General features: G+C 47.9%; 1 protein-coding gene across 24 annotated transcripts in view; it reads right to left on the bottom strand.

Moving 5' to 3' along the window:
• Window positions 1-16,959, bottom strand: part of nrcama (neuronal cell adhesion molecule a) — a 498,783-nt gene that overhangs the window by 20,334 nt on the left and 461,490 nt on the right. For 15 of the 24 annotated variants that reach the window (XM_086008649.1, XM_086008662.1, XM_086008653.1 and 12 more), the window contains 4 exons: window positions 14,745-14,861; window positions 9,441-9,599; window positions 4,379-4,510; window positions 1,882-1,960 (listed from right to left, as the gene is read on the bottom strand). In XM_086008649.1, the coding sequence (XP_085864775.1) occupies window positions 1,882-1,960; window positions 4,379-4,510; window positions 9,441-9,599; window positions 14,745-14,861 (487 nt within the window). The remainder of the gene's footprint in view (window positions 1-1,881; window positions 1,961-4,378; window positions 4,511-9,440; window positions 9,600-14,744; window positions 14,862-16,959) is intronic. The other 9 variants (XM_086008667.1, XM_086008668.1, XM_086008671.1 and 6 more) reach the window with 2 other exon arrangements.

Raw genomic sequence — 16,959 nt, 5'->3', positions numbered from 1 at the left:
CATGTATCGACTGCACACCACATGCAGGGTGAAGGAGTCCTCCTCGCCCCCATTTCTCAGAAAGCTCTCCGTTGCACTAACCGCCTGAACTATGACTCCAATGACTTTAATGTCACTGTAATATTTCTCCCTCAACCAACATAACAAAAACAGATTATCTGGTCATTATCACATTGCTGTTTGTGGGAGCTTGCTGTGCGCAAATTGGCTGCCGTGTTTCCCAAATTACAACAGTGACTCCACTTCAAAAATACTTCATTGGCTGGAAAGCGCTCTGGGACGTCTGGTGGTTGTGAAAGGCGCTATATAAATGCAAGTCTTTCTTTCCTTCCGTTCCATTTGCAGGTTAGCACAGTCGGTGAGCAGTTAACAGACGAGAGATGGCATCTCTACACTGGGAAACGGCAGCTAAAGGCAAACCTCACCCTTCAATACATGAAGCGCCCAATTTACTTGCTGTCGGTGGCAGCAGGAACGCACTTTTCCATGGGCCTTGCCAGCTGATATACTGGCCCCACTTCTGCCTGGCACCCAATAGAGAATGGGACCAGATGAAATACTAGTGCCAGGAAGAGGAAGCCCTCGCTTGAAATCTATGATTTAGTGTACCTAATGTTCCGCAATTATGGGAGGAACAGGAGGAGGCCATTCAGCCATACAATTAGATCATCGCTGATCGGTACCTCAACCCCATTTCCCCGCCTTTGCTCCATATCCCTTGATGTCCTTACCGAACAAAAAATCTATCGATTTCAGTCTTGAAAATTTCAACTGACCCCCAGCAATCTCAGCCTCTTGGGGCAGGGCATTCCAGATTTCCACTACACTTTGTGTGAAAAAGTGCTTCCTGATTTCACTCCTGAATGGGCAAGCTCTAATTTTAAGATTGTGCTCCTTCGCTCTGGATTCCCCCATCAGAGGAAATAGCTTCTCTGTATGTACTCTATCGATTCCGTTAATCATTTGAAACACCTCAATTAATCCACAGAAAACAATAGGGGTCATGAGTTGTGTTCATTATCTTGGACTATTCTCCCTAAAGGGACACGTTACAGCAAGGTTACAGTCTATAGATTATAAACGCACTGCTCCCTCCATTCAATCAGCGCCCTTTCCATCTAGCACCATGCCACACCCTCTGAAACTCCCTCCCACAACACCTCCACCTCGTCACCTCCACCCCTGCCATCAAAACTCTAATAACGACCCTTCTCTCCGAAGGTGCTCTCACCTCCTGCCCCAGCCCCTCATTTCCCTTTGATTCCACCCTCCCCGCCCCTGCCCCTCATTTCCCTTTGATTCCACCCTCCCGCCCTTCACATGGTCGGTGCCCGCTCTATATCCAGTGCCCCGAGACATCCCTCTGTATGTGAGGAAGTCCGTGTTATATCGCAACCCCCGCATCCATTTTCTCAATGTCCTGCTCTAGCAACCCGGAAGATGCGAACCTTTGTAACGATCGATTCCACTCGCACAAATCTAGAAACAATCCTTTTCAAAATGTTGTTAAATGATTGGATATTGTTTTCTGTGCCGACGTTTAACAAAAAAAAGTCGGTAAATAATTTCAATTGCATTGAATTAAAAAGTCAGAGGCAGAGAGCAGTTTTAGTTAGATAAAGTGTTATTTCCCATGAAATTGGGATGTATGTATGAAACATTGATATATATATTTATGGGACAAAGGAGTTCCGATTTTGTAGGAAATGGGAAGGAACAAGGTATTGCAAAAAAAAAAGCCACAACCCCAACACAGACCATTCACAGTTTCAAAGCTCACTACGTTCAACAGGCCCAGGACTATGGACTCCGACCAGCCGGGCAGGTCTTCAATCAGACAGTACAGAGAGGCAGCTGACAGGGGACAGGACAGGTGCTCACCTGTATTCACCGAAGGCGCCATCGTCCTCTTTCATGGGCTGGATCTCGGGGTCTGCGTGAGCATCCTCTTTCTCCTTTACTGCAAACGTCAAAGGTTTTAAAAAAAAGACGTGCATTACATTTGTGTGTGATTTTCCACAGAGAAAAATGTCTGCTGTGAAGAGGGGAGTAGAGAGGGAGGAGGAGCGAAGGGGGGGAAGAGAGAAGGGGGGGAGGGGCGAAGGGGGGAGTAGAGAGGGGGGAGGGGCGAAGGGGGGGAGGGGCGAAGGGGGGAGGGGCGAAGGGGGGGAGGGGCGAAGGGGGGGAGGGGCGAGGGGGGAGGGGCGAGGGGGAGGGGCGAGGAGGGAGGGGCGAGGCGCGAGGGGCGAGGGGGGTAGGGGCGAGGGGGGAGGGGGGGGAGGGGCGAGGGGCGAGGGGGGAGGGGCGAGGGGGGAGGGGCGAGGGGGGAGGGGCGAGGGGGGAGGGGCGAGGGGCGAGGGGGGAGGGGCGAGGGGCGAGGGGGGAGGGGGGAGGGGCGAGGGGGGAGGGGCGAGGGGGAGGGGCGAGGGGCGAGGGGCGAGGGGGGAGGGGCGAGGGGGGAGGGGCGAGGGGGGAGGGGCGAGGGGGGGAGGGGAGGGGCGAGGCGAGGGGAGGGGCGAGGGGGGAGGGGCGAGGCGCGAGGGGCGAGGGGGGTAGGGGCGAGGGGGGAGGGGCGAGGGGGGAGGGGCGAGGGGGGAGGGGCGAGGGGGGAGGGGCGAGGGGGGAGGGGCGAGGGGGGGAGGGGAGGGGCGAGGCGAGGGGAGGGACGAGGGGGAGGGGCGAAGGGGGGAGGGGCGAGGGGGGGAGGGGCGAGGGGGGAGGGGCGAGGGGGGGAGGGGCGAGGGGGGGAGGGGCGAGGGGGGAGGGGCGGAGGGGGGAGGGGCGAAGGGGGGAGGGGCGAAGGGGGGAGGGGCGAAGGGGGGAGGGGCGAAGGGGGGAGGGGCGAAGGGGCGAAGGGGGGAGGGGCGAAGGGGGGAGGGGCGAAGGGGCGAAGGGGGAGGGGCGAGGGGGCGAGGGGCGGGGGGGAGGGGCGGGGGGGAGGAGCGGAGGGGGGAGGAGCGAAGGGGGGAGGAGCGAAGGGGGGAGGAGCGAAGGGGGGAGGAGCGAAGGGGGGAGGTGCGAAGGGGGCGGGAGCGAAGGGGGGAGTAGAGAGGGGGGAGGGGAGAAGGGGGAAGGGGGGGAGGGGAGAAGGGGGGGAGGGGAGAAGGGGGGAGGGGAGAAGGGGGGGAGGGGAGAAGGGGGGGAGGGGAGAAGGGGGGGAGGGGAGAAGGGGGGAGGGGAGAAGGGGGGAGGGGAGAAGGGGGGAGGGGAGAAGGGGGGAGGGGAGAAGGGGGGAGGGGGAGCGAAGGGGGGAGGAGCGAAGGGGGGAGGAGCGAAGGGGGGAGGAGCAAAGGGGGGGAGGAGCAAAGGGGGGGAGGAGCAAAGGGGGGAGGAGCAAAGGGGGGAGGAGCGAAGTGGCAAAGGTTGGCGTGGAAAGGACAGTTCAATGTCACGGACAGGGTAGAATTGCAGAAGCTTTACTCTGCTATTAATTGACCTGAGCAGTTAATACTAAATCTGGAAAAGCAGGAAACTTAGCATGAAATGTCCTCAGCTGAGAAAGTGGGGGAAATATTAAATCAGGACATTCACACTCTTGTCAAAACCTGCAGCATCATTACATTCTCCCAAATTCTACAGCCTGAAATTCCTAGCAAAGGCACAAGGAAAGAACATGATGTTCAAACACCTTAAGCAGGACTTGAGCCACCAACCTGTGGAAAACTCGGCCTTTCTTTCCCATCTGCGAATTAGAGTGGTAATTCTGCAATGCTCTGCCCCCAGCAGGGAGCTGGGCTCTCAGGGAGTTCTGCTCAGGGATTGTGCCACAGCACTGTACCCTGATTCTCTGGCCCAGCTCTCCTCATCCCACTCGGAACGCGGGACCATGGGATTATAGTGTCTGAAGGGACAGCCTGCTCCTGTGTAATTTCCAACTTGCCCCACAAAAAGAGAGAAATCAGCGTCATTCTCGCTGGTAATTTGATCAGGAAGATGACTGGTTAAAAGCTATCCCTTCTTTTATGGGCCAAACCCTTTTCTGCCACTTTACTGTTGTTTCTGTAGCAGCCATTTCCCTTATGGCTCTTGACGATGCTCATGTCCAAGTTGTCCACCCCTTGTTGTGGTAGTGGATGCCATCCTAGTGGCTCTGTTGTCCTAAACAACTCTAAACCTGTGCCCTCGTCTTGCTGTCCTGGCATATCCAAAATCAATGTTCCAGTTCTACTTTCTTTATCCTCGCTGACGAACCTCCACGAGGTTCCCTTTTAATGTATCTTCTTGATGTTGAAGAGCTGTATCTTATCAGCTCCTTCCTCACGGAACATCCCTCTAACACTCGGTCCTATTAGCCTCCTCTGCACTGGCTCTCTTATGTAAACATGACCAGAACTCTCTACGACCTCTAAATATCCGTGCTAGTAGAAGGTGCGCTTACCTGGGTATTTGCCTCCTTTATTCCTTTTGATGAAGCAGACAATCAAGAGAATCAGGATCAAGAGGGCGATGGCGCACATTAAACCAATGAACCACCCCTGGGTGGCAATGTCGACCTGGCGGCTTGCCATGGCTGAGGTGCCGTTTATTTGAAAAAGAGAGAGGGAGAAAATACTGATTAAGATGTGAATCAATGGGATTATAAGTGGAGCTAGTGACCCAAGGTATTTTCTGTTAAATTCTCAATTCATTGCACACTGGGAGTCGGTTATTTTGTATCAAACAAAAAGACAATTAAAACAGAATCGAAAGTATTTGTTATGCACCCATTATGGATCTCAACCACAGGCAATACTGCGAGGAAGTGAAAACACCACAAAAATGTTTGGCGGGGATTCGTAGCCTTAAGCTGTACAACTTGGGAGTTAATCACTGAAGTAAAAGGGTTGTTCATCATTTTGAATATCAGCTGTGAGGGGCGAAGAGTCACTGGGGCAATTTTGACTTGGGGCAATAGTGTAAAACGTGGTGATATCGATTCGGCCGCCCGTTACAGATCCCTCCCAATTTTTATTTCCATCGAGTTCCATGAGAATGGGATGAGATGTACAACGGGCGGTTTTGCCCGTTTTACACTATCGCCCAAAGTCAAAATGATCCCCGTTCTTTCCAAAAGTGGCACGAGTTTCATTTGTTTTTTTCCCCCAATTTTCTCTCCTGGACTCTTGTCAGGCTGCAGCCCAACGGGGCTGGCACAAGTGGCCATTCTTCATGTGTCAGCCAATACTCTGAGTGCTAACAGCTATTTGACAATGGGGGAGGGGGGGGGGGCGTTATAGTAGAGCTGCTGTTCTGACCAAAAACTCCACACACATATTCCAGCAGGGGTCACTGAGTAGCAATCAGGAGTGGGAAATCTGTCTATTTATTTCCCCGATTGAACCTGGGACCTTCTGGGTTGTACATCTAGCTACCACACCATGCACCAGATAGACCCATTGAGCCATCGTGAGGATGGGAGGCTTGAGGGAGGAATGTTGGCCAGTACACCTAGCTGCTCTTCATAGGATAGCAGACAAAAGGAGCCATGGTTTAAGAACTCATTCTAAGGAGAGGTCTTTGGACAGTGCAGCACTCCCTCAGTACTGTACTCGTGTCAGCCTAGATTATATGTACAAGTCCTGGTGTGGGGTTTGAACACACGACCTTCTGAGCAAGAAGTGGGAGTGGTACCAGCTCAGCCAAGTTTGGGCTTCAACTTTGTACAGTTTTTTGTGAGGTGGGAAGGGAGGAGAGTTCATTTTGGGAAGTGGAATAAAATGATTGATGAAGGAAAAATGGTACTATTTTCTCACTCACTTTTAGAATGATACTAAAAATTTGAGAACAGCCCTTAAAGTTCTATCTACAGATTACGTGAAAACATTGTTGTGTTTTCATAGAACTGGTGAGAAAAAACCCATCATCGGACATTCCATCTCTACACAACATGCAAAGTCTCAAAACGGCCACCATACTTGGCATCTGCAACGCCTCATGGGGAAAAAGGTTCAACACATCTTTGGTGAAGTTCCTTTTAGAAAGATTTTCAAGACTTAGGTCTTATACTGGGATACCATTCCGTATTGTGGTATGAGAGATATCTGTAGAAGCCATTCCTGTTTTTAATTATAGTGTAATCTCCATTATCCACCTTCTCCATTATCTGTCAGAATTTTCACAGAACAAAGCTTGCATGAGACATTGTCTCACTGTACAAACTGCCAATACCAATCTCCTCCTGCCTGACATAAACCAACCTCGCAGCCCAAGATTCAATTCAACTTGCCTTGTTTTGTATGCGAGTTGGCTTCATTCATGTACCACATAGTTAAGACCAAAATCTGGGAGCTGCTGATTATCCACTGGGGGAGAGGAGAGGGGATCCACTCAAAAAAAATGGAAGTTCCATTGCATATTCAGTATCAGGGTAAACTCACTTTAAGTAACAAAACGTATGGGTGACAAAGTGACATGCAAGGAATGAATGGAGGAGAAAGGACACACAGAATGAAGATATTTAACCAAACAAGGAGCTCCATTAGCATTAAACCATCTTGCAACATCTCAAATGTCACCTTGACTTCTACTAAGAGCGAGTTAAAAACACCCAACAAATGGAGAAGACTCAGCAGCACGCAGAGGTGCTCCTCTCACGAGCCCCAGTTCAAGGATGCTCCTGCCATTCATCGCAACTGAAAACAAGCAGCTGCTCGGCCACAATATGAAAAAAACAAGTCCCATCATATCTCTCATTCTTCAACATTTAAATAGACTCTGAAGCGGGACCTTGAAAAGTCATGCAGCGTGTCTCATGGGTATATGCCAAGTCCTGAATTTAGATTCCAAGCTGTTTCACCATTTCTCTGGCCAAAATCTATGCTCACATTAAACTGCACTTTAAGTGTTTTTACTGTTAAGAGTACCTCAGAGTTTGGATAATTATCATCAGATGAAATAGGAACCAAAATGTCTTGTCACAACTACCAAATATAACAGCAAGCTGGTAACAGGCAGCACGTGGATAGAGCTGGCCAGTGAAAGGGTTAAAGACACAGTATCCCTTTTTGTTTGTCTTGACAGTTGTTCCTGCAACTTTCTGAGGGAACATCCCCTCCTCCATGTCCAGTATAGCTGCGGTTCACCCCCAGATTATGTGTCCTGATTAGGTGGGAGGGAAGCAGAAACTGCAGGTGTGGTCAGGCATTTCCAACGTCCAATTTATCCTCCCGTTCCCGTCCAACCCGATGTAGTTCACTCTCCGACGGACTGGAACTCATGTCCCTGGATGAGAATCGATGCGTAGGCAGCGAAGCCACTCCAGGGTTACCAAAATCAGATTAGGTTCAAAATGACCACAGCGGCTAAGATTACACAACAAATTAGCCAAATGCTAATACTGAACACCCCGGGGAATAATTTAAAAAAATAAAAGTTAGTAAAGGGGGAGCAAAAAGTGCAGAGAAAGTTAAACGCAGCTGGGGCTGCATCTGGCTTGTCGGGCTTTGCAATGACTCAATCCTTCAGGGCCTTGTCTGTCCCCGGGTACGAGTGGGATGCCCCTAATCTGCGTTTTAACATGCTGCAGGCCTGGGCCATTTTAAAAGAGGAAGTTTGAAAGGGGAAGAGAGGAGAATCACGTGCCTGATTTATTAGCGACAGGTTTCGTGCGCTTATGGCCAAATAACGGAAGAGGAATTGATCTCTCGTGGCATCGCTCGCAGGCAATCTGGAGCAAGGTTGTGACGTTTCGTTGTTAAGAGGAAGCTGTGCTTAACCTGGCCTGCGCCAAGACCACTGCTCAGGAACTCCCTGTCGGGAAGTGATCTAAATAGGCGCACGTTGAGATGAATTAGAGGCTAATTGTTCAGGGAAGTTTTTGTAGATTGGCAGCTGCTTGTAAATCCCCACATCTTTCCCCTGGGGAGAGGCCAAGTTATCAAGGTCAGAAAATGACTGGCATTCTTTCTCTCTCTTTTTTTATACTATTGACCCTTTAGAACTGTAACAGATATCGCCTTTGACACAAAACATAAAGAGAGAGAAAACAAAAATGTTTCTTACACTACTGAAGTGATGCCCCATGTGGGCTTCATAGCTCCATGTGGGCTATTTAAAGTGAACTTGAGGTTTAGAATTGCAGGAACTCTCCCAATACAGCCTAGTGGAAATGTCGAAGGGTAGAAGGTTAGATTGGGTTTAATTTGACAGCTCTGAACCCCAACCGGAGTAGACTAATAGAAAAAGGACACTGTCTCTTTAAAATGCTGGACCCGAAGGATCACATACTACTTTAATGCAGCAGGCTGCATCAACATGACTGCTTTGCTGGATAACAAACTACCAATTGAATAATTTTAGGATTGTAAAATTAAAACTGCAGATTTATTCAAGATGCTGTCATTCAGCGTTGAGCGGACGATCTTACATTCAACTGTCATGTTGGTTCAGCGAGAGATGGGTGAAGTACAGACGTAATAAAACGAGCACTGGGCCAAGATACATCCTGCTGAGTTATGCCATTGACACAGATGAGAACGTTTCTGACGAGAGCCTCGATGCGAGCAGACCGCAGGACCGTTGCCAGACGTACAGAACTTCCAAAGCAGCCCTACGACTGGAAATTTAAAAAACCAGCCGTCTGCCCCTGCAGCAGGACTGCAAACACTGGATCGAGGGGGCCGACCTCATCAAGGTCAAGGCCAATCGTTTCTTGTTTTCACAAATAATTAATTTAAAAAAACGATATAGCGCCTGGTCGGAATTGCAGAATGCTCTCCCCGGGTAAACATCCCGGAATGCCATGTAATAAAACCAGAATTAGACGTATTCAGTTACCAGAAACCAGTGGCCCTGTAACATAATGCTTATTGTGAACTGGAACTACAACACTTGAAACACACACACACACACACACACACACAAGGATATCCCACAATTTTTCAAAATGGGACCTACAAGGTTAAGGAATATAGGAACAGGAGGAGGCCATTCAGCCCCTCGAGCCTCCTCCACCGTTCAATTAGATCATGGCTGATCTGTATCTTAGCTCCACTTACCCGCCTTTGCTCCATACCCCTTAATATCCTTACCTAACAAAAATCTATCGACCTTAGTTTTGAAAATTTTAAGATTATGCTCCCTTGTTCTTGACTCCCCCAGGAAGATTTAACCGAGAAAAAAAATAATTTTGCCAGGATTCTCTCTGCTTAATGATGGACATTTTTAACTAAGGTAACAAAAGAAAAAGGCTTATGTTCCAGTTTAAAATGGCTTGAAAGCTTTGAGAAGCTAAGACAAGACAATTCTCAATTTGCTTCAAAGGATGTTTTGCCAATGCAATAAAGCAAGTGCAGCATCGCAAGGCCCTAAAGTGCTGGCACAAACTATTGAAAATGAGCTTGACCATTGGCTTTTCACTGCCAGCCCTTGGATGTGAATTCCTGGTTCCCCCCACAGCTGCTCGGTCGGAAGGCTTGTCGGGAGGGAGGCCGAACCCAACTGCTCTTTGCTCATCGCCTCACCTGGTGGACGAGTCTCAAACCGCTCGTCCTTACTCTGCAACTGGCCGGCCTGACTCTCGGCAATAACTCGCACTCTGTAAACAGTTCCCGGCAACAAGCCCTTTAGCACAAAGAAGGGCTGCGAGGCATTTATCTGCATTTTGTCCAGAGGCTCGTTACCTGAAAAGCGTACGGAGACAAAGAACTGACATAATCGCGGCCGGATCTGGTCATCGTTACACCGACATTGCTTTTGCTGTAACTAGTGCTGGTCTGGGCATGCTCTACATGTGCGCGCGATCAGGATGGATTTGTGAGACACCCTTGGAGTACTGAAAAACAAGTTAGGAAGTCCATTGTGAACCTGAGTTCTAAATTGCTGATAATTAATTGATTCCCCCCCACCGCCAACTCCACATTAATAAAGAATCAATTAAATTATTGACCGCTGATCAAGTCAGCCACTCTCAAAATGTGCGCTTTACAATTATGACACCTCACTGAATTTTATAAGCACGGTGCTGACGAGGCCTTCTCCTCTCTCCTGGTGCTGGCTTACACTGGCAGTTTGACAGCAGCCAATCCTCACCGATAGCGGGCTGTTCGACCACAGGCAGCATCACCGCCAAGCCCAAGCCTGCATTTTCCCAGTCACTACACCAGCTACCAAGGAGTGGGAACATTTGGGGGGGTGGGGGGCGGTGGGGGGTATCAAAAAGGCCAATGGTAACACCCTCACTGTTGCACCAGCTGAGACTAGCCAACGCAGGATTGTTGCAGGAATCAAACGTGAGACCAGGCTTGGTTCATTCACCCACGAGGCCATCGGGAAAGCTTCCAGAGGAGGTATCTCTTGAGTTGAAACTTGTAGGGGGCCATCACCGGGATACGTGACTCAAATAATACCACCCAGAGCATGCCGCTCCCTACTTGTACAGTACTCAAAGGGCAAGTGGAAACAGGTGCGCAAACACAAGCGCAGCCAATTCCTGCTTAGAAAACAACTCCTTTGCTCCAAAAATGGTAAATATCAGGAGCTCAGGGTTTAATGGGTGTGTGCTGCTGAATTTCTCACAGGGAGAATACTTCTCAAAATTCTAAAAAGGCTCCAATTTGCTCCATCTACTCACAAGTGCAGAACTGGGGATCCAATTAGGTATGGGCATATCCGCTTAATGTTGGCACTTTCCTTACATGTGCGGTGGAATGAAAGGCCAAAGTCTGAGTGCACAGGAATCAAGCATTAGTGGCCATTTCAAGTGGTTCCCAAGGTGTGATCAACCCCTAAAGCCTCCCATGTCAATGCTATTTTCTTCTTCTAAAGTGTCTCTCTCTGTGCATTGTTATATTTCCCTACCTTCCACTCCTGCAGTTCACCCCATGTTCATACGGCAGTCACGACCACCAATTTATGGTTTTCACAGAAAAATGGACGTGATCCCCAAAATATTGGTAAAAATCCCAATGGAATAATAACAGAATGCGGAGTTGCTTCACACCAGTGGTCTACGCCTTGCCCTGCTCACAGGGTGTTAACCACACTTAAGCAAAGCTGGCATGTGACCTTTACCCACAGTTCTCCTGCCCCCCTCTTCGTTTTGCCTTCGTTTGCCTCCCTTTCAGTTAACCAGTTCTTATAACCTGGAGGGCAAATCCCAGCTGTTCATGGGCAAACAGTATTTGACCCTGAATCAACAATGGAGAAATGGGGCCCCACTTTCAAAACATCAGCCTGTATTTTCCTTTCTCTGGATGCTGCACTTCCAGCACGTTGTGTGTTTATTCTGGTCGTGAAGGGCCAGTGGGTGGCTTTCTCCTCGACCTCTACAATGCCCCCTGCGACTGGTTGTGAGGACGAGGCACTGTTGCCACAATATGGCAATTCAACTGCTTCTTAAATGACTCCCAAGAGTTTTGTCTCCACCACACTGCTTAAGAAGTCCATTCTACGTGTTGAAGACTGAATTTTTTTCTGACATCAGGCCTAAATTTGTTTTTCACCAGTTTGAACCTGTGCCACCTTGGCTCACTTTGCCCTCAAGCAGTGTTCCAAATATATCTTCGCTGTGCCGTTAAATATCTTATAGAGGTCTACAATCTGGCGGGGGGTGGGGTGGGGGGAAGAGGCGGGGGGAACACAACTGTTCGTGGGCAAACAGTATTTGGCCCCAAATCAACAATGGAGCCCACATGCCTTTATAATTTGCTCTCAGTTTTAATTTGTAGGTCAATAGACTGCAAAAACGGATAGAAGCTGTAAACAGAAAGTCTGTGACTTGGGTGGAAGAAATGTGTGACTTGGGCAAAAAGGAGCATTTGCTTAACAGGAATTTATAACTTGCACGGTTCAATAAGCAAGAGCCAACAGAATGGGTAGAGATGGATGATGCTTTACATTCCACCTAACAGAAACATATCACTTCACTGATGCTTAGCACACAGTCACTGAACAGACTAACCAGCTACCACACTAACAAAGGACGGCGAGTAGTTGTGGCATCTCGAACAGCGGAAGTGCCAGTAAAATGATAGTGAATCCAGAACAGTAAACTAATTATAGAGCCCAAGGTCCCAGCGTCCTGCTCAGACAAGGTTACTTAATTCGACCCACTGTCACAGTGGCTGGGCAGACCATCAGTTACCGAAACAAATCAAATTTCAAATACATTACACCTCCGAAAAGTAGTTCAAGTGAGCTGGGTGCCAGCGTCTGGCAAGGGAGGGTGGTGATATTATGCTGCATGTGCCCCAGCATATTAGATCACAGACTGTCTAGCCAATACATGTACTGGCTACCCTTCTCAACGAACCGCAGACACTTCCCCATTGGCACTGCTGTTATACTGTCTGCAAGTCTCATCTAATATCAGGGCTGGATGACTGGACCAGATATGGATCGTGCTGTGGCTGGCTCTGACTACATTTAATCGATTGGACGCTTAGTTGCCCCACAGCCGCTGGTGTGCAACAATATTTGTATGACTGTGACTCGCTATGTAATGCACAGGAGGAAAGAAGGCAGGAGCACACAAGCAAACCAGTCACACAACAAACAAGAGTGGGGCAGTCACAAGGATAAAAATAGAATGGCACAAGAGCGATGAAGACAATAGAATTAAATGTAGTGCACAAACAAGGAAGTAACTGGAAGATTCAGCCAGTTAGAATGTACAAGTTGTCTAAATATTGTATCACGTGACAAGGCTAGTACATAGAGTGTGCGGGGGTGCGGGTGGGGAGATGACTATGGTAGAGAGGGGCGAGGCCATGGAGAGATTAGAAAACAAGGACGGGAGGTTTATACAAAGTACTGAGTAATGTCCAGCCCTTCACTGGAGAGAGGTTGATTTTGTAAATCTAATTTCTTAATTGAAATATGAGTGCAGGTAGGCGGCATTGCGATGGGCTGAAGCATACTCCAACATAGTGTCTTGAAGAAGTTGTTCATATTCCTTTGGACTCAATATTTAGGGACATCACAGCCACCATGGTTGACTGCCATTAAGTTATTTATTTACTGAGACACCAAGGTGAAAGGCTTCTGTATGATCAAGCACTCCAAGATGTCACGTGTATGTGAAAAGTGCTGCTCAAATGAAAGTTGCTTTATATCGTTAGAGGAAAGGATGATTGAGGAAAGTGAGGAGCTCTACATCTATGAGGTCCTAGAAGTTGATGAAAGTATCAGTAAAGTTTTGTCCGATTAACACATTTCAGAGCTACAGATCCTCAGGAACTGAATCTGAGAATTTTCTTTTATTCATTCTCGGGATATGGGCGTCACTGGCAAGGCCGGCATTTATTGCCCATTGCTAGTTGCCCTGAGAAGGTGGTGGTAGGCCTTCTTCTTGAACCACTTCACTGCATGATTTGATACAATGAGGTGGCTTGCTAGACCACGTTAGAGGGAAGTTAAGAGTCAACCATCCCTCCTTGCCTGCACACACTCTACGTACTAGCCTCGTCACGTGATACAATATTTAGAGAACTTGTAGATTCAACCAGTTAGAACGTACCAGTTACGTCCTCATTTGTGCACTACATTCAAGAGTTGGTGTGGGACTGGAGTGAAATATAAACCAGACCGAGTAAGGACAGCAGGCTTCCTTCCCTAAAGGACATTAGTGAACTAGTTGGGTATTTAATGACAAATATTCTCTGAAGCACTGAGAATGGCAAACTGTGCAAGCGAGTAGTTATCCTTTACCTACACTTTGCTGTAGAGTGATTTTGGGTGTGTATTAACATAAAATAGTGGCGGTATAATCCATGTACCAGATTCTGATTGAGCACCTGAGTGGACTAAAACCGAGATCCTTCCATCTAGCACCACTTTAAGTTTGCACTGGCTGTAGTATGACTGCAGTGCAGTGCGAGCTGCATCTTAGAAATGCCTGGACAATCCATGGGACCTTTGAAGAGCTTTTAAAGCTTTGTGTTGAATCTTTCAAATGTTAGGAGAGTGTGAAGCTCTGTGGATATGTCCAAACTCTGTCTCTGGTGTACCACGTGAGTCAGAGTATAACGAGAGTCTGTGAAATGTGCTTTGTAGCCACCAGGTACCAGCATCAGGTCGGCAGCTGCAGTATAACTATGGCCGGAGACTTGCAAACTACAGGAAACTTTCTGGTATCCAGCACGGACGGGCCCGACGTGGTGCCGGTTCATCAACAATTCCGGATAACCGAACGCTATTGTAAAAGATACGGAGCTCAGAGCTCCGTATAAAGCAACAAACCCTGTTGCACAGCTTCAAAACAATCGGCACAAGTTGCAAGCGTCTCTGTAGCTTAGCAACAGCTTCAACTACACCCTTGCACAGCAACAAATGGAGTAATAAAAGTAATAAAAGTTATCTGAACCGACTCCTGAATTTTGCCGGTGGATAGAGCGTTCCGGTTATTTAGGGGCCGGTTAATCGAAAGTTTCCTGTACCCAATCAACACACACTTTCTGATGGTCAAACCTATCTCAATGTCCCTTTCCCGCTGGACTGCATTGCAAACCATGAGGTGCTGCTTTCCCCTTAATCCTGGCTGAAGTCCTGTTGTAGCAACAGTGTTTGGGGGAGATCAAACTTCGCTAAAATGAGCCCCGATCCTGATCGGTTTGGAATAATGGGATCATGAGCTCAGGGGACTGGAGATAATCAGAAGGAGCAGGTGGACTGCCGGCACAGAGTGTCTTTTACTGGCACTGAGGGACTGATTTCTGAGATGACACAACAACCGGTTGGGTGAAACATAAATGAACCAAGTGCTTTTTCAGCATACAGTGGCACTTGCTAGATTAAAAAATGTAGAATCCAGTGAACTGAGCTCTTACTGTCAGCTATCTCATATTCAGCATAAAAGTGCATATCCATTCGGTCAAACTCCCAACTGATATTTGCATGGGTTGCGAATGAGGTAATGTTCGTAATTACTGGACGAAGAACCTGGACTAAGTAGGCAACAGAAGAGAGAGAGAGAGAGAGAGAGTCACATGAAAAAAATACAGTACCAAGTGCAGTAAAAAATACATTAAAAAACATAAAAGCAGTCGAGAGACCAAGGGGTTCAATTTCCTCCTCAGTACGTCACTGGGTTAAATTTCTTCGGCCTTGATGTTGAGCCATGGGCGACTAGTATCGAAACGTTTAATGGGTTCCTATAACATTCTCTCCTCTGCTATTTTAATGGAGGCATAAGCCCGTTTCAACTAAAATAAACATTAAGTAACATCGCTGTTAAAATGGTGGATGGAGGAATGCCATAGGAATGCATTAAACGTCCCATGACACAACTGCAAGACTTCTGTGCATTGCTTCTTCTAACCAGAGGAAGTTAAAGCCCCGGAAATTATTCGGTACGCAACGCCCGACTGTACAGTCCCTGGGCAATTCTTGAGCCTTTTAAACTGAGTTTGCACTTAAGTCAAAAGGACATTGGGTTCACACTCAGTCTGTGCTTAGCTGCTTTTGGGACAGAAGCTGCTTTTATTCATGACTCTGCTGTCTGCACTTGTGCTCTTCTGAGTGCAGGCAATACATTTCTGCTCCGCTAATTACGTCATGCTTCAAAGTCTTCCCAGGGCAGGTATTGAAGGGAGTTAGGTACAGAGTAACGCTCACTCTACTCTGCCCAAAGAAAGTGCTTTGACCCGTATTTGGAAATAAAGTGAGCCACCCGCTGATTTGTTTTCCATTTTCCACTCTAGTCATCCCGAGCTGACCGAAGCTGGGGGGGTGCGGGGAAGCCTAACAGTCCGGGTAAACCCAGTGAGGCGGAGGTTCTGCCAAATTTAACGACAGGACCGTATAATTTTCTTCTTTCATTTACCGCCCGGCAGCCGGTCAGATTGACAACGGCAGGAGGCCTTGGGGACGATCCCTGGCAATTGTGATCGCAGGTCAGGCCAGGCCAGAGGTTGGGGGCTGTCCGTAATCGTGGATCAGGCCAGAGATTGGGAGTTGGGGTCGCCAATCGCAACAAGGGCTAGAGAGAGGCCGTGATCGGCAGAAGAGTGGCCGAAGGTTTGGTTGTGGGGCTGGGGGGGGGGGGGGCACTCCTGATCCTTCACAAGGAGCCCTGGATTCCTCAGCAGATGCTGGACCTACACAGACAGAAAGCCAGACGTAAACTATCCCATTAGTCTCAAGAGGAGAAAGATCTCACCACTTTAAAGCTAAGATTGACTGAATCTAACCTTTGGGTGTTGTATAAGAGGAATACACAACATGAATCTGTGGAAATCACAGCTTCCTCGATTGGGTAAAAAATAGCTTCGAAAGGAAATATTAAGCCTCGATTTAGGTGGGGTTACACTGACTATACTTGGATGCCAATAACCTGGATCATGTCAAGATTGAGAAGATGCGAATATTTTTGTAAGTTTGAAGCATTCACTTAAAATTCACGGAGGATTTGGCTCATGGTTCACTCTCAAATTTGTCACATGCGTTTCAGGAGATCATCCAAGTAGTGGGATCTGGATCAATGTCTCCTACTTCACATCCTCCATAGCTCACAAGTGAGCTTGGATTTTTGGACTAATGAAATAAATTGAGTATATCGTAATTTCCTATTGCATATCCGCTCATTCTGGTTATATTTGCATGTGTGCTATACTCATAAGGCAAGGATGCCACTAAAGGGGTGCCATTTCAGAAAACAGGCAAATATGGATAAGGAAGAATGTAATTTCACTAACATCAGCTTGGTATATGGACATCAGTTACACTATTCCTCAACCATTTCTAATACTGTATTATTCCAAACACACAGTAATAGAACACAGAAATATCAGGTCCACTGCATGAAGTAAGTAAATACTGTCAAAAATTGCTAAGGCTTTCTTGTTGAAAAATATCTTTGGGTTGAGCAAAAATCAGGGCCAGAAAACCATGACAGCCAAATCTGTCATTTCATTTTTTAAGCAAAACACGCTTGGAGTTTTGCCATTTCTTTTTAACTCTCGTCGTCAATTTTGTCTGCTCTTCACTTATCGCTCTGCTCCCCTCATGTCACATAACAGCGGCCAACTAACTATCCGTGCCATC

This window comes from Somniosus microcephalus, chromosome 16 (genome assembly GCF_052327205.1).
Source record: "Somniosus microcephalus isolate GS21.2 chromosome 16, FLI_Smic_1.0, whole genome shotgun sequence".
In the NCBI taxonomy this organism is placed as follows: domain Eukaryota; kingdom Metazoa; phylum Chordata; class Chondrichthyes; order Squaliformes; family Somniosidae; genus Somniosus; species Somniosus microcephalus.
This window is presented reverse-complemented; position numbering and strand designations above follow the sequence as displayed.